At 43.9% G+C, this 22,715-nt stretch overlaps 1 protein-coding gene across 1 annotated transcript; it reads left to right on the top strand.

Moving 5' to 3' along the window:
* Positions 1-6,152: 6,152 nt before the first annotated feature.
* On the top strand, positions 6,153-7,233 carry LOC147318350 (uncharacterized). Its single transcript, XM_086309822.1, has one exon. It carries the CDS (start codon positions 6,153-6,155, stop codon positions 7,017-7,019), a length of 867 nt encoding a protein of 288 aa, XP_086165948.1. The 3' UTR covers positions 7,020-7,233.
* Positions 7,234-22,715: the final 15,482 nt, after the last annotated feature.

The raw sequence follows: 22,715 nt of genomic DNA, 5'->3' as shown, positions 1-22,715 counted from the left end.
GCAGCTTGTGGGGATAGGTTAATTGGATAATCCAAATTGTAACTAGGTGTGAATGTGCAAATGGTTGTCTGTCCCTGTGTGTTGGCCCTGCGACAGACTGGCGACCTGTCCAGGGTGTACCCCGCCTCTCGCCCTATGACAGCTGGGATAGGCTCCAGCGCCCCCCGCGACCCTGAAAAGGATAAGCGGAAGGATGGATGGAATACTCTCTGTTCTATTCTGCTTTTTTATTACTCAGATTTGAGTTAGCCTTTGTTAAATTGTCTGTTATATGTCAATAGATACGTATGTCACAAATTAAAGTGCCTTGTAAATTATGTTTGTTTTTTTAAAATAATTTTCTCCCCAAATCTCTTACATGCTAACTGTAACGTGTTATTTCTGCTAAAACCTGAACTTAAATGTGTATATGGTGTTTATCTGTTTCTCTCTGTTTTAGATGCACATATCAATTTGGAATTCTGCCTCCAGGCCAGAATTGCAGGAATGCACCACGTGTTGCAGAAGACTCTTTCACTGCCCTCTGTGCCCCACTTTCAGACCTACTGTCAGGGCAAAGATTGAGGAGCAGATAAATGGACACATTAAAAATGCTTTGCCTTTCAAAGGTATGTTGAATTAAATATACCTCATAGTTAAAGTTATAAATAGTTCAGCTTCAAAGTGGACCTGGATGAGGAAGTCCAGTAGAGCAGCCACCAGGCCCAGGATCCTGCAGCAGCCACCAGGCCCAGGCTCTTCCAGCAGCCACCAGGCCCAGGATCCTCCAGCAGCCACAGGCCCAGGCTCTTCCAGCAGCCACCAGGCCCAGGATCCTCCAGCAGCCACCAGGCCCAGGATCCTGCAGCAGCCACCAGGCCCAGGATCTTCCAGCAGCCACCAGGCCCAGGCTCCTCTAGCAAGGCACCAACAAATAAATCAACAGTGACTTCAACGGGCCATCACAAGGAAATACCAATCTCATCATTTTCAAAATGCCACCTAAAAAAGCAAACCCAGGAGTTGAAGAGGAGTTGGAGGAGATTAGGAAATCGCTTAATTTCATGTCTGATGAACTGAGCAAAGTGGCTAAACAACAAGGTATGCTACATGACCTAATGGATGAAATAAAACAACTAAAAAACCTCATAAAGGACAAGGACAAGAAAATAGACGACTTGGAACGGCGAATCGAGGACCTTGAACAATACACAAGAATGGATGATTTAGTCATAAGTGGACTGGAGACGCAACACCGAACCTACGCCAGAGTAACAGCTGGCGGAGGTAAAGACAGTGAAGATGCTCCGGTAGAGGAGCAGCAAACGCTTGAACAGCAAGTGATAAAATTCCTTCAAACGAAGAATGTAAGTATTCAGAGCCATCATATTGCAGCATGCCACACGCTCCCCAGAAAAGACAGTAAAACAAAGCCAGCAATCATTCTTCGGTTTGTGAGTCGCAAAACAAAGATTGAGTTACTGAAACAGGGTAAGAAGCTAAAAGGGACTGGTGTGTATTTAAATGAACATTTAACGAAAAAGACTGCTGAAATTGCAAGACAGGCACGCATCCTGAGAAAACAAAATAAGATACAAGCGACATGGACGAGGAACTGCAAAGTAATGATAAGACTAAATGGCAATCCCGAAGAAGCGAAAGTTGTGATGATAAGAGAACTCAAAGACTTAGAGCAATATAAATAATCAGGAATCTGCTATGGAATCTATTGGAAAAGTGACGATTGGATAATGAACAATGGGTATGGAAAGTGTTTCTGGCCTTATGGCTCAAAAACAATGGAAACAACAACAACAAAAACACATAAATGACAAGTTTGGACACAGATTATAGGTTTCCATTCGGAGATATTGAAGAGGAAGACTTTGATTATGAAAAGGACTGTCAAGGTGGTTATTTTGCCACACACGCTGAGAAAACGAACTTCAAAACGTTTAACTATGCAGAGCACAACATGAATGACCCTGAAAGTAGCATTGACCCAGATACCCACTTCTACAATAACACCAATAATACTTGTGAGTACTATACAGATGACCAATTCAATGTGAATATTAAAATGGCAAATGCATTGTCGGTCATACATTTCAATAGTAGAAGCCTGTATAAAAAATTTTCTAAAATTACAGAATGTTTAAGTAAGTTAAAAAAGTTTAATATAATTGCAATATCAGAAACATGGCTCGATAATGAGAAAGTTAGTGAAATGGGACTGGAAGGATACGAATTATTTACAATGAACAGGGTGAATAAAAAAGGAGGCGGTGTTGCTTTATATGTAGATAAAGTTTTGAAATGTAGTCTGATTGAATGCATGTCAAGCACCATAGATAACATATTGGAATGTGTCACTATTGAAATTCATGTTGAAAAAGCTAACAATATAATTATAAGTTGCATCTATAGGACACCAGGTTCATGCCTTGAGATATTCAATGAAAAACTTGCTGCTATGTTTAGCAACCTAAATGATAAAAAAGTGCAAATAATTTGTGGTGATTTTAATATAGATTTGCTAAACCCAAATGGACATCAGAAAACAACAGATTTCATAGATACAATGTATAGTAACTCCCTTTTCCCTGTAATTATAAAACCAAGTAGAATAACAATTGATACAGCTACATTGATAGATAATATATTCACAAATAAAATTGACCATGAAATAGTAGGTGGACTTCTTATAACTGATATAAGCGATCATCTTCCTGTTTTTGCAATTTTTCAAAATTATTTTGGGATTAAAACTAAACAAAAGAATCAAATATTTGATATGATACGACATAGAACAACAAGAGCCATTGCTGCCCTCCAGGTGGACTTAAAGGAACACAATTGGAATGAGGTTTTTGCAAATGAAGATTCAAATAGTGCGTATGATGCATTCTTATCAACTGTAATTTCACTATATGAAAAACATTGTCCTTTAATGAAAATCACTAGAAAGCATCACAGATCCAATAAGCCATGGATCACAAAGGGGATAGAAGATGCATGTAAAAAGAAAAATAATCTATATAAGAGATTCATAAAACAGAGGACAAAAGATGCTGAAATAAAGTACAAGTTATATAAAAATAGATTAGTAAATATTATAAGAACAAGTAAGAAAGAATATTACCACAAATTATTGGAGCAAAGTAGAAGTAACACACAAGAAACATGGAGGATATTAAACAGTCTAATCAAAAAGGGCTCAAAAAATAAGAATTATCCAGATTATTTTAAAAAAGATAAAGATATTGTGCTTGATAAAACTAAAGACATTGCAAATGAATTTAATGATTTCTTTGTAAATGTTGGCTTTAATTTAGCAAAAGAAATTCCAGAGTCAAGAAATAATAACGACCTAAATAAACATATTACTCAGAATGTGTCCTCCATGTTTATTGGTGCTGCAACTCATAGAGAAATAATTAACATTGTGAAGACATTTAAAAATAAAAAGTCCACTGACTGTTTTGGTATTGACATGATATTAGTTAAAAGTATTATAGAATATATAGTGCAACCTTTCGCATACATTTGTAATCTGTCCTTTCAAACTGGTGTGTTTCCCTCACAAATGAAAATAGCAAAAGTTATTCCAATCCATAAAAACGGAGAGAGATGTCAGTTTACCAATTACAGGCCAATATCACTACTCCCACAGTTCTCAAAAATTTTAGAAAAGTTATTTGTTAATAGACTTGATAAATATATTGAGAAGCATAATCTCCTAAGTGATAACCAATATGGCTTTAGAGTGAAAAGGTCCACTTCAATGGCAGTGATGGAACTTGTTGAAGGGATATCTAATGCAATAGATAATAAGGAATATACTGTTGGTGTTTTTATAGACTTAAAAAAGGCGTTTGATACAATTGATCATTCTATATTAATAAATAAACTAGAGAGATATGGCATAAGAGGGATAGCATACAAGTGGATGAAAAGTTACCTGGATGAAAGATATCAATATGTCGAATTCAATAATGTAAAATCTAAGCAGTTGAAGGTAACTTGTGGTGTTCCTCAGGGCTCTGTGCTGGGCCCTAAATTATTTATATTATATATAAATGACATATGTAGTGTTTCCAAACTGTTAAAATGTGTATTGTTTGCTGATGATACCACTCTGTACTGCTCAGGTAAAAACTTAGAACAGCTTCTGACTACAGCGGAAAAGGAGTTAAATATATTAAAAAACTGGTTTGATGTAAATAAGTTATTAAATATAAAGAAAACAAAATTGATTATTTTTGGCACTAGACAAATGAAAAATGTATCTAAAATAAGGGTTAATGGAATTGAAATTGAAAGAGTGTACGAAAATAAATTTCTTGGAGTGATAATTGATGATAAGCTGAGCTGGAAGTCTCATATAAACCACGTGAAAACAAAAATGTCAAAAACCATCGATATTCTCTATAAAACAAAGCATGTCCTGAACAAAAAATCATTATACACACTTTATTGTTCTCTGTTGCTTCCATATATGACTTACTGTCTGGAGATATGGGGTAATGCATATAAAACGAACACTCTTCATATTTTCAAGTTACAAAAAAAAGCTATAAGAATTATAAACCAATCAAACTATATAGAACCAACTAACATTTTGTTTATTAATCTGAATACCCTGAAATTTTATGATTTAGTTGAATATAAAATGGCACAGATAATTATAAAGCACAAAATAACTTGCTTTGCTGCAGTACTCAGAAGCTGTTCAAAGTCAGAGAGAGTCAATATGACTTAAGGGGAACAGATTTCTTTAAGAAAAACAAGATGAGGACAAATATAAAGCAGAGATGTGTTTCTGTTAGAGGAGTTAACCTGTGGAATAGTTATGACAGTGATTTAAAAAGGTGTAGTTCATTTTCCTTGTTTAAAAACATGTTTAAAAATAGAGTATTAGAAAAATATATAAATCAAGAATGAAAAGAACAAAAAGGAGAAAAAAAACAACCTCTTGATTCTTTACTTTGATGTAGTTACTTATCTAAGGTGGAAAGTTTTTTTTTCTTTGTTTTGTTTGTTTGTTTGTTTGTTTTGTTTGGTTTTTGCTTTGTTTTATTATTTTCTTCAAGCCCTGTGTACAGGAGCTGCATACAAAAAGATCTTTTGTGAAAAGGGTTGGCGTAATAAGCAAATGCTTCAGCCAATACCTTTTGATTAGCCTTGTCTCATGCTTTCTTTCTTTATGGTAGATTTTTGTTCTGTTTTCACTGTTTTTTGTTTTTTTTCTCTCACTGTTTTCACTGAGATTTGAATTTGAATGCTAATCAATAAAATCAAATCAAAGCAAATCAAATAAATATGCACTTCTTTTCAGCACTTCTGCAGTCTCTCTGTTGACTCAAAAGTTGCTTTTCACATTGTACAGTTCAGGGCATTCATCAGCTAGAAAAAAGTGTGTTTTATTAAATATATTTTTATTTCTTCTTCACCACATTTCTTGACAGCTCTTGTGATCCACACCATTTTGCTTTCATTATTGAGCATGGCTTGGATGCTTTTCTTAATATGTACAATCTGATTGTTAGATAAACTGATTGCATTCTGTACAACTACATTTAAATTATATGTGGGGTTTTTTTTCTCTCTTACAGACAAAATGATATGCCGGTGCAGGCTGCAGTGTAGGACGACAGGACACTTTCACTGCCCTGTCTGTAACATGACAATCATACGGCGTGGGGATATGGCACGGCATTTATTGTCATGTCAGCATTCTTCAATGCCAAGTCAGCCACCACTATCAGGACTGCTCTCCGCTGCACTCTCCGTGGAGCCCCGCCTCCCTCCTGCTGCCGTGGAGCCCCGCAGAAACAACTGAAAAGACTAACAATAAGTCCCCCCAGGCCACCCCACTGGACACGCCACTGCGAACAGACCGGGCCGAACCTCCACAGAAGAAAATACAGTCAGATGATCCTGACTTCTCAGCAAAGGTTCGCATCATTCATAAACTCATTAAGACAGTGCACCATTTAAAAAATGTTTCGGGGGACGTTCCTCCTCCCTCTCTGAACAAGATAGCTCACAATCTAATGACTGTGATTAAGCCAGCTATCCCCAATAGTGAAGTGCAGATTCTAATTGAGGGCAATGCTAAGAACTGGGCTCATACAACCATCATAATCCTTCGGGATCATTATAATGAACGCATGGAGGAGGCAGTTAAGACTCTTTTTGAGTTTCCTGAACAGGACTGGAGAGGCCCGTTTGAGATAGCGGCATCCTGGGCCAAAAGGAATCTGGGCCGCCGTCTTCAGCCTGAATCTTTGGAGCAAACTGAGGCTGTCATTGTGGCGAAGCTGGCAGACGTGCAGGCAACTATTGGATCGACGGAGCGGAGCAACGCCATCAATGAACCAGATCATCAGCCACAAGTACATGGAGAGGTGAGACATTTGGACATGATTGCACCCCTGATTGAAGCATCGCAATCAGCTTCTTTGGACACACAACCCGCAGCACTGCAGGCCACTACTGGCCGGATCGTTTCTGTCACAGCACAAGTTCAGGCTCCACCCACAGCTAACACCGCACCCAAAACTACGACTGCTACGACGTCTGACCCGATTGGAGGTGAACTGTCACTCTCCAGTAAGACAGAGGAGGGAAGAGACGGCGATCTGAGACCTGCCACTCCTCCTGTGCATCTACAGGAACCAGGGCCCAATCAAGTGGCAGCGAGAGACCAGAGGGTGAGGAGAATCCCTACAGCACTTCATGGGGTTTCTTCTGAGGGGAAATCTTCTCCCGCCATTCAGCTACAACAGAACATGGAGGCGATGAACCTCATACAGGGGGAATCCACCCCCAAGAAGACCAACACAGCTTCAGTTGGACAACAGGTATGCACCCCGACGAGACATCCAAGCACAAAGAAAAAGCTCAGAGAGTGGAGACTGCACACAAAGGAAGCATCGGTGATCACTGGAGACACCAATGTGGGCTTGATTCCTCCTTATGTTGCGGAGGGAGTCCAAATTGACAGAATGGGGCCGTGCAGAGATCCTCGTGGATAAAGCAGACAGTGACACATCGGTGGAGAAGCTGGTTCTCTCCTTCGGCCTGAATAACAGGTGTCAGAGGGATAAAAATTAGGGGTGCAACAATATTCGTATCGATATTGAACCGTTCGATACAGTGCTTTCGGTTCGGTACGCATATGTATCGAACAATACAACATTTGTAATTTATTTTATCAATTTTCCTTCTGACGATGCTGTCTGTGTTGAGCGCTCAGTGAATCTGTGTTCGACTACTCCGCCTAGGCTGCACTGTCCAGCGCAGATCCACTGAGCGCTCAACACAGACAGCATAGTCAGAAGGAAGAGCGCAGGGCACCTCCCCCACCCTCATTCAGATCTGGCGTTTGGAATTATTTTGGTTTTCATGTGACGTATGACCCTGAAGGTAAGCGAGTCATGGACTAAAGTAAAACAGTATGTTGGATGTGCCACGCAATGCTCAATTACATGGGTGGGAACTAGTGTGCTAGCGCAGTTAGCTCGTTAACGTGTTGGCCGTCTAGCCCCATGCACGGAGCGATCGGCGGTAGCTCGTTAACGGAGATTTGCCGTGTTGTGGCGTTAAGGTCATTTCAACGAGATTAACCTGAAAGCACTAGTGGGAACACAACGAATATGACTGCACATTTACGCCGACATCATCCTAGTGCAAAGACAAAAACAACAAGCATGCTACTAACTTTAGCCGAGTCATTTAGACAGCTGTTAGCACAGGATTCTCCTTATGCTGCTGAGAATATAGCCCAGAAGAAGCGGATAGTATAGCTTTTATTTTGGAAAGAGACATTTCTCTGTAATAAACTCTCTTTTCCAAAGATGAGTGATTCCTCAATCAGATACAGGGCTTGCAATATCGCTAGCCCGACGTCCTGGGGCTAGCGATTTTTTCAGTCGGGCTACCAAAATCTATCTCTGCCCTGCCCGTCGGGCTATTGTAGGAAAAATATATGTCAATGCTTTTGCATTCTTTTAGAAATGTAGCTGGGTAATTATGTCATTGGCATCGGTGAGCCACTGTCAATATGTGACATATTGAAGTCGCGTTTGAATTTGCGCTTGTTTTTTTGCTTTCACTTTGCAATCGCGCGAACTGTGTATAGAGAGCGACAGCACTGATCTGTGAGTGATGATAATTTGTGCACCAATTCCTCTGACATCGTCTTATTAATCGTTAGCTTACTATGCAAACATGACAAGTGAAATCTCCCGCAGCTTAAACATGTGAGAGGTTGATCACGCAGAGAATCGCTGAGCTTATGTGAGTGAGTGTGTAAAAGCATTTCAGTTCTGCTGAGCCAAATAAGACAGGTCAGGGTGAAGAAGTGACAGCCAAAGAAAAGCTTACCACAAAACGGAGAAGTTATGACAAATCAGACTATAAGGCAAAAAGAAAGTGCAGCTTTATGGTTTCATGGACAAAAGAATTTCTGTGGCTGCGATATGACGAGCTAAATAACCAGGGCTGCACATAAGTGGTCCGCAGGTGCGCATTCGCTGTCAAAATAAAAAACACGCACAAGGGTTAGGGTTAAATTTAAAAACTGTACTTTTGAGTTAAAATATATATTTATAATTTTAATAAATGACAAATTAAAAATGCATGAACATTTTTTTGTATCGAAAAAATATCGAACCGTGACACCAAAGTATCGAACCGAACCGAACCGTGAATTTTGTGTATCGTTGCACCCCTAATAAAAATGTACGTCTGAGAAGAACGCTGAGGTCGGCACAAGAAAAATTCCCCCAAGCTGACATTTATATTCCAGTGATTAACTTTTCTTCTGCCCTTCCCAAAACAGAACAAGACACATTATTACACATAAACAATTTTATTGCAGGTTTAAAGGAGCACATACCTGCTCTACCTGCTGATAAGTTCAGCACAGAATCGGACAATCTTCGCTGGACGGACAAGACTGCAGAGCACATGTTGGATCATTGGAATGATCATGTTAATGGAGCATCTCCATGAAACCAATTTGAGTGACTGATTTTATGTACTCCTGTGCTTGAGGGAGGCTTCAGATGCCATTTTGTGAGAGTTTAACCCCAATACAACCCACTAGAGGGTGCTGTAACTCCATTTAAGGGAATTTTCCCCTTCTCTTTAATTTTCTCCTTGTTTCTTCATTTTTTATTTGTATAGACCCTTTTATGGCCATCCCATTATAAACTCCTGGCCCTGAAGCCTTCCCCAACCTTAACCTCTTTTAACCCCATGCAGGGATTTCATTCCGGCCCTAAACCTAACCTCTGGGTTCCCTAAGCCTTTCAAACTTTCAAACCCCTTTATTTGGGATAAGAGAGGACACTTCCCTCCTGGAGAGCAATCCATGAGTGACGTGGGGGCCCGGGGTGGGAACAGGTGTGGTCTGTGCATGGAGTTTGGCCACCTTCCATGGCCAACCTCCCAACTTGAGCTCCCCCATCTAAACCCCCTAACCCTAACCATACCCCCTCCCCCATCCTAATTCTAACCTTACCCTGGGGGCCATAACACAAAACCCTCATCCTAATGTTTACAGTAAATTACAATTGGACATGGATATTCTCTACATTACAAAAATTGATTGAAACCTCTTTTTATTGGATAAAAAAATTCCCTCTGTGGGGGGAAACTCCCACTAGGTTTATATCTGGGACTCTCCACCATTTGACCTTAGAACTGAAGAAGCTTCTCGGTGAGAGGTGAAATGTCTTCAAGTAACTTAAAGAAGTCCAGACACTTTTCTTTGCAAGCTCCTTTGACTACGATGACCTGGATGACTGAGAACCTTCACAGAGATAAAAAATTATATTTAGATTAATAAACCGTGGAATCATGTAAAACATTAAAAACAGTGTATTCAAAATAATATTTTCTGAAAAAACAGTTTCATGGGACAGGGCATAAACATCAGTGTTAAAAAAGGAATATGGCATGGTAAAACAGTTAAAAAACAGTTATTTCATGACATCATTTTTCAAAAAACAAATACAGTTAAAAATATTAAATATTAAAAAGTTTATTGTACAATGTTTACAGTTCATATTTAATGGTAATGGTTATAAAGGTTCACATACAGAAGGTTAATACAAATTTTACAAAAGGAGAATTGGAAAGGGATTTACAAAACAAAAAACATTCACAGACAGAAGGGTATAAAGGGAGGTGGAGTCAGCCAGGGGTTCATTTGGATTTGAAGCATTGACGAGTGAACATCTCTTACCAGCTGCAGCACTGTGCATTACAGCCACATTTTCGCAGCAGTTTTTTTGTGTGCCAAGCGCCTGAAGAAGACCCTTGAGGGGTCGAAACGTTGCGCGTACGGCACACTATTTTTTGAACGTTTTTAATTAATTAAATAAAGCTTTTGTTTTAATTTTTCTTTGTTCTTTTTCCTTTTTTTCCCTTTCATTTTCTTCATTTGTATCTTGCCTCATAAAAGCTCACTTAAGAGTTATAATTATTTAGATAACAAAGGTGAACCCACATCACAAGAACTACAACAATATACAAAACATACAACACAACAACACAAACGCATTTTCCAAAGATTGAGGACTGGATGGCCTCAGCTGATTGGACCGTCGTCCGATACGGAAAAAGGCAGAGGCTTTCCCGTAATCGTGACAACCAGCAGGGTGGGTTTCCTGCGGGAGGGATGGCCCGTGCATTTCCTGCCTCACAGAGGTGGCAGGCTCAGTCCCCTTCCCCTAACCCTAACCCCCTAACCCTATCCACATTCCAAGAAATCCAAACGTGGAAATGTTTGCACACACATGTGATTATGCGCAGAGGTCCACCCTACCAGCCAACCTCAGATCTCCACGCAAGCACACATGAATGCACATACATTTACACACATCCAGGGATGAACTCCCGCTCAGAACACAAATTCCAAGATACTGTAACAGTCACAATGGTGTGGTGTCTCTTTAAGACACCCAAGTCGAGGGTTGATGGTGTCATCAGTTTGTGCCACTGCTCTCTCTCTCTGGGATTATGAGGACACGTGCCTGCACGCTTGTGTTTAACGAGGGACGGATTTATGTTCTCTTCTCCAAACCTTTGTTTTGTTTTGTTTTGTTTGCAACGCTTGGGTTGTATGGACGCTGGGCGTTATGTTGTTGAGCCGCAGCCGTTCAGCCGGGCTTTTATGTGGTTAGTGAAGACGGCGTATTAAAGAACCACCGTGGATTACCGATACCAGCGTGGGTGTGTGTTCTTCCGACTAGCCTGCTAGGTGTTTTACCGCCTCCTCTCAACCACGCAACACAACCCAACGTTACAAAATGGCGCCCGAACATCTTCTCCTGGACCTCAGTATGCAGTATCTTCGAGCAGCTGATGATTGATACATTAAAAGGTACATCACGGCAAAGTAGATCTAGTAGTAGTCTGCCATACTTCGCGGAAACAGACCAGGCTGGCCTCGATGCGGACGTCGGGAAGATCACAGATTCACCGGATCACGGAGGTGTGTTTCCACGGCAACGAGCGAAGCCGCCGCAGCGCTGTTTTCGGGATGTATTATCGTTATCTGCTGAACGCCTTTACTGCGACACTTTTGGATTAACGTGGATTCACGCTACTTGGACACGAGACGGATGCCGCTTCTTCATAGTTTCTGAAGTGCATGTATGCGGAGTGAAGCGCACCGGGGTTTTTCTCTCCCCTTCACCAGCCGAGCTCACGCTGCAGACTTTGCTTCATCCGCACGGTCTCTGCAAGTGGGAACTTTTCCACGGGACAAACCTCTATGCCGTGTCAGGACTGGACAAGTTTGGAGTCGACTGGAAAATCACTGTACTGATGTTGTGAGTGTATATATATATATATATATATATATATATATATATATATATATATATATATATATATATATGGGGATGTGGCGTACAACACTAGAGGCCAACTCCAAGCCCATAGCACAAGTCGCCATCAAGTGCGGGATCTACCAAGGAGATGCTCTGTCCCCACTGCTGTTCTGCTGTTCTGCATAGGCCTGAACCCCCTCAGTGAGATCATTAACAAGACTGGCTACGGATACCGACTACGGAACGGAGCAGTTGTCAGCCACCTCCTGTTCATGGATGACATCAAGCTGTATGCCAAGAGTGAACGAGACATTCCATACACCCTGTTGCCATATTCTGACAGTGTCACCAACCTGCAGTTGCTTAAGTGCTTTGGTTCCTTGGTTAAAGTATTCTCTCTGTTTCTGTTGTCTTGTTTCTAACAACTGCTGCACTGTCTTAGTGACCATGTGGGGTTTCAATCTTTGTGATGTTGCTGGAAGTCTTGTTCTTATGCGTCGACCCATTAGCAGCTGGGCTGGTGACGCTCCAATGTCCTCCAACGGTGTACTCCTCAGATTTATTAATGATAGATACGGGTCATTCCCCTCGGCTTTTGCCTTTTTTAACAAGAGTTTCACTGTTTGTACTCCTCTCTCTGCCATTACGTTTGACTGTGCATGGTGGGGGCTCGTAGTGTTGTGACAAAACTCCCACTCTTTTGCAAAGTCTTGGAATTCACGGGAGCTGAACTGTGGTCCGTTGTCTGAAATCAGCGTTTCAGGAATCCCGTGTCTGGCAAATTGTGACTTAAGATGAGTGATAACTGTTGTTTATCTCTGGATGTGTGTATGAATACATTTGCACATTTGCACACATCCAGAGATAAACTCACCCCAAAGAATCCAAATTCCAAGAAATCGAGCTGTGGCAATGTTTGCACACACATGTGATTATGCGCAGAGGTACACCCTACCAGCCAACCTCAGATCTCCACGCAGGCACACATGAATGCACATACATTTGCACACATTCAGAGATAAACTCCCCCACAGAAACCAAATTCCAAGATATCCAGAAATGGAAATGTTTGCACACACATGTGATTATGCGCAGAGGTCCACCCTACCAGCCCACCTCAGATCTCTACACGCAGGCACACATGAATGCACATACATTTGCACACATCCAGAGATAAACTCCCCCTCAGAAACCAAATTTCAAGAAATCCAGCCGTGGCAATGCTTGCACACACATGTGATTATGCGCAGAGGTCCACCCTACCAGCCAACCTCAGATCTCCACGCAAGCACACATGAATGCACATACATTTGCACACATCCAGAGATAAACTCCCCAAGAGAAACCAAATTCCAAGATATCCAGCCGTGGCAATGCTTGCACACACATGTGATTATGCGCAGAGGTCCACCCTACCAGCCAACCTCAGATCTCAACGCAGGAACACATGAATGCACATACATTTGCACACATCCAGAGATAAACTCACCCCAAAGAATCCAAATTCCAAGAAATCGAGCCGTGGCAATGTTTGCACACACATGTGATTATGCGCAGAGGTCCACCCTACCAGCCAACCTCAGATCTCCACGCAAGCACAGATGAATGCACATACATTTGCACACATCCAGAGATAAACTCACCCCAAAGAATCCAAATTCCAAGAAATCGAGCCGTGGTAATGCTTGCACACACATGTGATCATGCGCAGAGGTCCACTCTACCAGCCAACCTCAGATCTCAGCGCAGGAACACATGAATGCACATACATTTGCACACATCCAGAGATAAACTCCCCCTCAGAAACCAAATTCCAAGAAATCGAGCCTTGGCAATGCTTGCACACACATGTTATTATTCGCAGAGGTCAACCCTATGAGCCAACCTCAGATCTCCACGCAAGCACACATGAATGCACATACATTTGCACACATCCAGAGATAAACTCCCCCTAAGAAACCAAATTTCAAGAAATCCAGCCGTGGCAATGCTTGCACACACATGTGATTATGCGCAGAGGTCCACCCTACCAGCCAACCTCAGATCTCAGCGCAGGAACACATGAATGCACATACATTTGCACACATCCAGAGATAAACTCCCCCTCAGAAACCAAATTCCAAGAAATCGAGCCGTGGCAATGTTTGCACACACATGTGATTATGCGCAGAGGTCCACCCTACCAGCCAACCTCAGATCTCAACGCAGGAACACATGAATGCACATACATTTGCACACATCCAGAGATAAACTCACCCCAAAGAATCCAAATTCCAAGAAATCGAGCCGTGGCAATGTTTGCACACACATGTGATTATGCGCAGAGGTCCACCCTACCAGCCAACCTCAGATCTCCAGCAAGCACACATGAATGCACATATATTTGCACACATCCAGAGATAAACTCACCCCAAAGAATCCAAATTCCAAGAAATCGAGCCGTGGTAATGCTTGCACACACATGTGATCATGCGCAGAGGTCCACCCTACCAGCCAACCTCAGATCTCAGCGCAGGAACACATGAATGCACATACATTTGCACACATCCAGAGATAAACTCACCCCAAAGAATCCAAATTCCAAGAAATCGAGCCGTGGCAATGTTTGCACACACATGTGATTATGCGCAGAGGTCCACCCTACCAGCCAACCTCAGCTCTCAGCGCAGGAACACATGAATGCACATACATTTGCACACATCCAGAAATAAACTCCCCAAGAGAAACCAAATTCCAAGATATCCAGCCGTGGCAATGCTTGCACACACATGTGATTATGCGCAGAGGTACACCCTACCAACCAACCTCAGATCTCCACGCAAGCACACATGAATGCACATACATTTGCACACATCCAGAGATAAACTCCCCCTCAGAAACCAAATTTCAAGAAATCCAGCCGTGGCAATGCTTGCACACACATGTGATTATGCGCAGAGGTCCACCCTACCAGCCAACCTCAGATCTCAACGCAGGAACACATGAATGCACATACATTTGCACACATCCAGAGATAAACTCACCCCAAAGAATCCAAATTCCAAGAAATCGAGCCGTGGCAATGTTTGCACACACATGTGATTATGCGCAGAGGTCCACCCTACCAGCCAACCTCAGATCTCCACGCAAGCACACATGAATGCACATACATTTGCACACATCCAGAGATAAACTCACCCCAAAGAATCCAAATTCCAAGAAATCGAGCCGTGGTAATGCTTGCACACACATGTGATCATGCGCAGAGGTCCACTCTACCAGCCAACCTCAGATCTCAGCGCAGGAACACATGAATGCACATACATTTGCACACATCCAGAGATAAACTCCCCCTCAGAAACCAAATTTCAAGAAATCCAGCCGTGGCAATGCTTGCACACACATGTGATTATGCGCAGAGGTCCACCCTACCAGCCAACCTCAGATCTCAACGCAGGAACACATGAATGCACATACATTTGCACACATCCAGAGATAAACTCACCCCAAAGAATCCAAATTCCAAGAAATCGAGCCGTGGCAATGTTTGCACACACATGTGATTATGCGCAGAGGTCCACCCTACCAGCCAACCTCAGATCTCCAGCAAGCACACATGAATGCACATATATTTGCACACATCCAGAGATAAACTCACCCCAAAGAATCCAAATTCCAAGAAATCGAGCCGTGGTAATGCTTGCACACACATGTGATCATGCGCAGAGGTCCACCCTACCAGCCGACCTCAGGTCTCAACGCAGGAACACATGAATGCACATACATTTGCACACATCCAGAGATAAACTCCCCCTCAGAAACCAAATTCCAAGAAATCGAGCCGTGGCAATGTTTGCACACACATGTGATTATGCGCAGAGGTCCACCGTACCAGCCAACCTCAGATCTCCACGCAAGCACACATGAATGCACATACATTTGCACACATCCAGAGATAAACTCCCCCCAAAGGACCCAAATTCCAAGAAATCGAGCCGTGGCAATGTTTGCACACACATGTGATTATGCGCAGAGGTCCACCGTACCAGCCGACCTCAGATCTCCGCGCAAGCACAGATGAATGCACATACATTTGCACACATCCAGAGATAAACTCCCCCTCAGAAACCAAATTTCAAGAAATCCAGCCGTGGCAATGCTTGCACACACATGTGATTATGCGCAGAGGTCCACCCTACCAGCCAACCTCAGATCTCAACGCAGGAACACATGAATGCACATACATTTGCACACATCCAGAGATAAACTCCCCCCAAAAGACCCAAATTCCAAGAAATCGAGCCGTGGCAATGTTTGCACACACATGTGATTATGCGCAGAGGTCCACCCTACCAGCCAACCTCAGATCTACACGCAAGCACACATGAATGCACATACATTTGCACACATCCAGAGATAAACTCACCCCAAAGAATCCAAATTCCAAGAAATCGAGCCGTGGCAATGCTTGCACACACATGTGATTATGCGCAGAGGTCCACCCTACCAGCCGACCTCAGGTCTCAACGCAGGAACACATGAATGCACATACATTTGCACACATCCAGAGATAAACTCCCCAAGAGAAACCAAATTCCAAGAAATCGAGCCGTGGCAATGCTTGCACACACATGTGATTATGCGCAGAGGTCCACCCTACCAGCCGACCTCAGGTCTCAACGCAGGAACACATGAATGCACATACATTTGCACACATCCAGAGATAAACTCCCCCTCAGAAACCAAATTCCAAGAAATCGAGCCGTGGCAATGCTTGCACACACATGTTATTATGCGCAGAGGTCCACCCTACCAGCCGACCTCAGGTCTCAACGCAGGAACACATGAATGCACATACATTTGCACACACCCAGAGATAAACTCCCCCTCAGAAAAAAAATTTCAAGAAATCCAGCCGTGGCAATGCTTGCACACACATGTGATTATGCGCAGAGGTCCACCCTACCAGCCGACCTCAGGTCTCAACGCAGGAACACATGAATGCACATACATTTGCACACATCCAGAGATAAACTCACGCCAAAGAAACCAAATTGCAAGAAATCCAGCCGTGGCAATGCTTGCACACACATGTGATTATGCGCAGAGGTCCACCCGATGAGCCAACCTCAGATCTCCACGCAAGCACACATGAATGCACATACATTTGCACACATCCAGAGATAAACTCCCCCTCAGAAACCAAATTTCAAGAAATCCAGCCGTGGCAATGCTTGCACACACATGTGATTATGCGCAGAGGTCCACCCTACCGGCCGACCTCAGATCTCAGCGCAGGAACACATGAATGCACATACATTTGCACACATCCAGAGATAAACTCCCCAAGAGAAATCAAATTCCAAGAAATCGAGCCGTGGCAATGTTTGCACACACATGTGATTATGCGCAGAGGTCCACCCTACCAGCCGACCTCAGGTCTCAACGCAGGAACACATGAATGCACATACATTTGCACACATCCAGAGATAAACTCCCCCTCAGAAACCAAATTCCAAGAAATCGAGCCGTGGCAATGTTTGCACACACATGTGATTATGCGCAGAGGTCCACCCTACCAGCCGACCTCAGGTCTCAACGCAGGAACACATGAATGCACATACATTTGCACACATCCAGAGATGAACTCCCCAAGAGAAACCAAATTCCAAGAAATCGAGCCGTGGCAATGTTTGCACACACATGTGATTATGCACAGAGGTACACCCTGCCAGCCAACCTCAGATCTACACGCAGGCACACATGAATGCACATACATTTGCACACATCCAGAGATAAACTCACCCCAAAGAATCCAAATTCCAAGAAATCGAGCCGTGGCAATGCTTGCACACACATGTGATTATGCGCAGAGGTCCACCGTACCAGCCAACCTCAGATCTCAACGCAGGAACACATGAATGCACATACATTTGCACACATCCAGAGATAAACTCCCCAAGAGAAACCAAATTCCAAGAAATCGAGCCGTGGCAATGCTTGCACACACATGTGATTATGCGCAGAGGTCCACCCTACCAGCCAACCTCAGATCTCAACGCAGGAACACATGAATGCACATACATTTGCACACATCCAGAGATAAACTCCCCTTCAGAAACCAAATTCCAAGAAATCTAGCCGTGGCAATGCTTGCACACACATGTGATTATGCGCAGAGGTCCACCCTACCAGCCAACCTCAGATTTCCACGCAAGCACAGATGAATGCACATACATTTGCACACATCCAGAGATAAACTCCCCAACAGAAACCAAATTCCAAGAAATCGAGCCGTGGCAATGCTTGCACACACATGTGATTATGCGCAGAGGTCCACCGTACCAGCCAACCTCAGATCTCAACGCAGGAACACATGAATGCACATACATTTGCACACATCCAGAGATAAACTCCCCAAGAGAAACCAAATTCCAAGAAATCGAGCCGTGGCAATGTTTGCACACTCATGTGATTATGCGCAGAGGTCCACCCTACCAGCCGACCTCAGGTCTCAACGCAGGAACACATGAATGCACATACATTTGCACACATCCAGAGATAAACTCACCCCAAAGAATCCAAATTCCAAAAAATCGAGCCGTGGCAATGCTTGCACACACATGTGATTATGCGCAGAGGTCCACCGTACCAGCCAACCTCAGATCTCAACGCAGGAACACATGAATGCACATACATTTGCACACATCCAGAGATAAACTCCCCCTCAGAAACCAAATTCCAAGAAATCGAGCCGTGGCAATGCTTGCACACACATGTGATTATGCGCAGAGGTACACCCTACCAGCCAACCTCAGATCTCCACGCAGGCACACATGAATGCACATACATTTGCACACATCCAGAGATAAACTCCCCAGCAGAAACCAAATTCCAAGAAATCGAGCCGTGGCAATGCTTGCACACACATGTGATTATGCGCAGAGGTCCACCCTACCAGCCGACCTCAGATCTCCGCGCAAGGACAGATGAATGCACATACATTTGCACACATCCAGAGATAAACTCCCCAACAGAAACCAAATTCCAAGAAATCGAGCCGTGGCAATGTTTGCACACACATGTGATTATGCGCAGAGGTCCACCCTACCAGCCGACCTCAGGTCTCAACGCAGGAACACATGAATGCACATATATTTGCACACATCCAGAGATAAACTCACCCCAAAGAAACCAAATTCCAAGAAATCGAGCCGTGGCAATGTTTGCACACACATGTGATTATGCGCAGAGGTACACCCTGCCAGCCAACCTCAGATCTCCACGCAGGCACACATGAATGCACATATATTTGCACACATCCAGAGATAAACTCCCCTTCAGAAACCAAATTCCAAGAAATCGAGCCGTGGCAATGCTTGCACACACATGTGATTATGCGCAGAGGTCCACCCTACCAGCCAACCTCAGATCTCCACGCAAGCACAGATGAATGCACATACATTTGCACACATCCAGAGATAAACTCCCCAACAGAAACCAAATTCCAAGAAATCGAGCCGTGGCAATGCTTGCACACACATGTGATTATGCGCAGAGGTCCACCGTACCAGCCAACCTCAGATCTCAACGCAGGAACACATGAATGCACATACATTTGCACACATCCAGAGATAAACTCCCCTTCAGAAACCAAATTCCAAGAAATCTAGCCGTGGCAATGCTTGCACACACATGTGATTATGCGCAGAGGTCCACCCTACCAGCCAACCTCAGATCTCCACGCAAGCACAGATGAATGCACATACATTTGCACACATCCAGAGATAAACTCCCCAACAGAAACCAAATTCCAAGAAATCGAGCCGTGGCAATGTTTGCACACACATGTGATTATGCGCAGAGGTCCACCCTACCAGCCGACCTCAGGTCTCAACGCAGGAACACATGAATGCACATACATTTGCACACATCCAGAGATAAACTCACCCCAAAGAATCCAAATTCCAAAAAATCGAGCCGTGGCAATGCTTGCACACACATGTGATTATGCGCAGAGGTCCACCGTACCAGCCAACCTCAGATCTCAACGCAGGAACACATGAATGCACATACATTTGCACACATCCAGAGATAAACTCCCCCTCAGAAACCAAATTCCAAGAAATCGAGCCGTGGCAATGCTTGCACACACATGTGATTATGCGCAGAGGTACACCCTACCAGCCAACCTCAGATCTCCACGCAGGCACACATGAATGCACATACATTTGCACACATCCAGAGATAAACTCCCCAGCAGAAACCAAATTCCAAGAAATCGAGCCGTGGCAATGCTTGCACACACATGTGATTATGCGCAGAGGTCCACCCTACCAGCCAACCTCAGATCTCAACGCAGGAACACATGAATGCACATACATTTGCACACATCCAGAGATAAACTCCCCCGAAAAGACCCAAATTCCAAGAAATCGAGCCGTGGCAATGTTTGCACACACATGTGATTATGCGCAGAGGTCCACCCTACCAGCCAACCTCAGATCTACACGCAAGCACACATGAATGCACATACATTTGCACACATCCAGAGATAAACTCACCCCAAAGAATCCAAATTCCAAGAAATCGAGCCGTGGCAATGCTTGCACACACATGTGATTATGCGCAGAGGTCCACCCTACCAGCCGACCTCAGGTCTCAACGCAGGAACACATGAATGCACATACATTTGCACACATCCAGAGATAAACTCCCCAAGAGAAACCAAATTCCAAGAAATCGAGCCGTGGCAATGCTTGCACACACATGTGATTATGCGCAGAGGTCCACCCTACCAGCCGACCTCAGGTCTCAACGCAGGAACACATGAATGCACATACATTTGCACACATCCAGAGATAAACTCCCCAAGAGAAACCAAATTCCAAGAAATCGAGCCGTGGCAATGTTTGCACACACATGTGATTATGCGCAGAGGTCCACCCTACCAGCCGACCTCAGGTCTCAACGCAGGAACACATGAATGCACATACATTTGCACACATCCAGAGATAAACTCACCCCAAAGAATCCAAATTCCAAAAAATCGAGCCGTGGCAATGCTTGCACACACATGTGATTATGCGCAGAGGTCCACCCTACCAGCCAACCTCAGATCTCCACGCAAGCACACATGAATGCACATACATTTGCACACATCCAGAGATAAACTCCCCAACAGAAACCAAATTCCAAGAAATCGAGCCGTGGCAATGCTTGCACACACATGTGATTATGCGCAGAGGTCCATCCTACCAGCCAACCTCAGATCTCCACGCAAGCACAGATGAATGCACATACATTTGCACACATCCAGAGATAAACTCACCCCAAAGAAACCAAATTCCAAGAAATCGAGCTGTGGCAATGTTTGCACACACATGTGATTATGCGCAGAGGTACACCCTGCCAGCCAACCTCAGATCTCCATGCAAGCACACATGAATGCACATACATTTGCACACATCCAGAGATAAACTCCCCCCAAAGGACCCAAATTCCAAGAAATCGAGCCGTGGCAATGTTTGCACACACATGTGATTATGCGCAGAGGTCCACCGTACCAGCCGACCTCAGATCTCCGCGCAAGCACAGATGAATGCACATACATTTGCACACATCCAGAGATAAACTCCCCTTCAGAAACCAAATTTCAAGAAATCCAGCCGTGGCAATGCTTGCACACACATGTGATTATGCGCAGAGGTCCACCGTACCAGCCAACCTCAGATCTCAACGCAGGAACACATGAATGCACATACATTTGCACACATCCAGAGATAAACTCCCCCCAAAAGACCCAAATTCCAAGAAATCGAGCCGTGGCAATGTTTGCACACACATGTGATTATGCGCAGAGGTCCACCCTACCAGCCGACCTCAGATCTATACGCAAGCACACATGAATGCACATACATTTGCACACATCCAGAGATAAACTCACCCCAACGAATCCAAATTCCAAGAAATCGAGCCGTGGCAATGCTTGCACACACATGTGATTATGCGCAGAGGTCCACCCTACCAGCCGACCTCAGGTCTCAACGCAGGAACACATGAATGCACATACATTTGCACACATCCAGAGATAAACTCCCCAAGAGAAACCAAATTCCAAGAAATCGAGCCGTGGCAATGCTTGCACACACATGTGATTATGCGCAGAGGTCCACCGTACCAGCCAACCTCAGATCTCAACGCAGGAACACATGAATGCACATACATTTGCACACATCCAGAGATAAACTCCCCCTCAGAAACCAAATTCCAAGAAATCGAGCCGTGGCAATGTTTGCACACACATGTGATTATGCGCAGAGGTCCACCCTACCAGCCGACCTCAGGTCTCAACGCAGGAACACATGAATGCACATACATTTGCACACATCCAGAGATAAACTCACCCCAAAGAATCCAAATTCCAAAAAATCGAGCCGTGGCAATGCTTGCACACACATGTGATTATGCGCAGAGGTCCACCGTACCAGCCAACCTCAGATCTCAACGCAGGAACACATGAATGCACATACATTTGCACACATCCAGAGATAAACTCCCCAAGAGAAACCAAATTCCAAGAAATCGAGCCGTGGCAATGTTTGCACACACATGTGATTATGCGCAGAGGTCCACCCTACCAGCCAACCTCAGATCTCCACGCAAGCACACATGAATGCACATACATTTGCACACATCCAGAGATAAACTCCCCCTCAGAAACCAAATTCCAAGAAATCGAGCCGTGGCAATGCTTGCACACACATGTGATTATGCGCAGAGGTCCACCCTACCAGCCAACCTCAGATCTCCACGCAAGCACACATGAATGCACATACATTTGCACACATCCAGAGATAAACTCCCCAAGAGAAACCAAATTCCAAGAAATCGAGCCGTGGCAATGTT

The sequence above is a fragment of the Aulonocara sp. 'chitande type north' Nkhata Bay genome, linkage group LG11, assembly GCF_057382095.1.
Source record: "Aulonocara sp. 'chitande type north' Nkhata Bay isolate Kocher_YH1m ecotype deep benthic linkage group LG11, A_spYH_male_GT1.1, whole genome shotgun sequence".
In the NCBI taxonomy this organism is placed as follows: domain Eukaryota; kingdom Metazoa; phylum Chordata; class Actinopteri; order Cichliformes; family Cichlidae; genus Aulonocara; species Aulonocara sp. 'chitande type north' Nkhata Bay.
Note: the sequence above shows the minus strand (reverse complement) of the source record. Positions and strands in the feature narration are given on the sequence as shown.

Coding starts and splice junctions, on each gene's coding strand:
- LOC147318350 (XM_086309822.1), top strand. CDS start 6,153: ATGGAGGAGGCAGTTAAGACTCTTTTTGAGTTTCCTGAACAGGACTGG.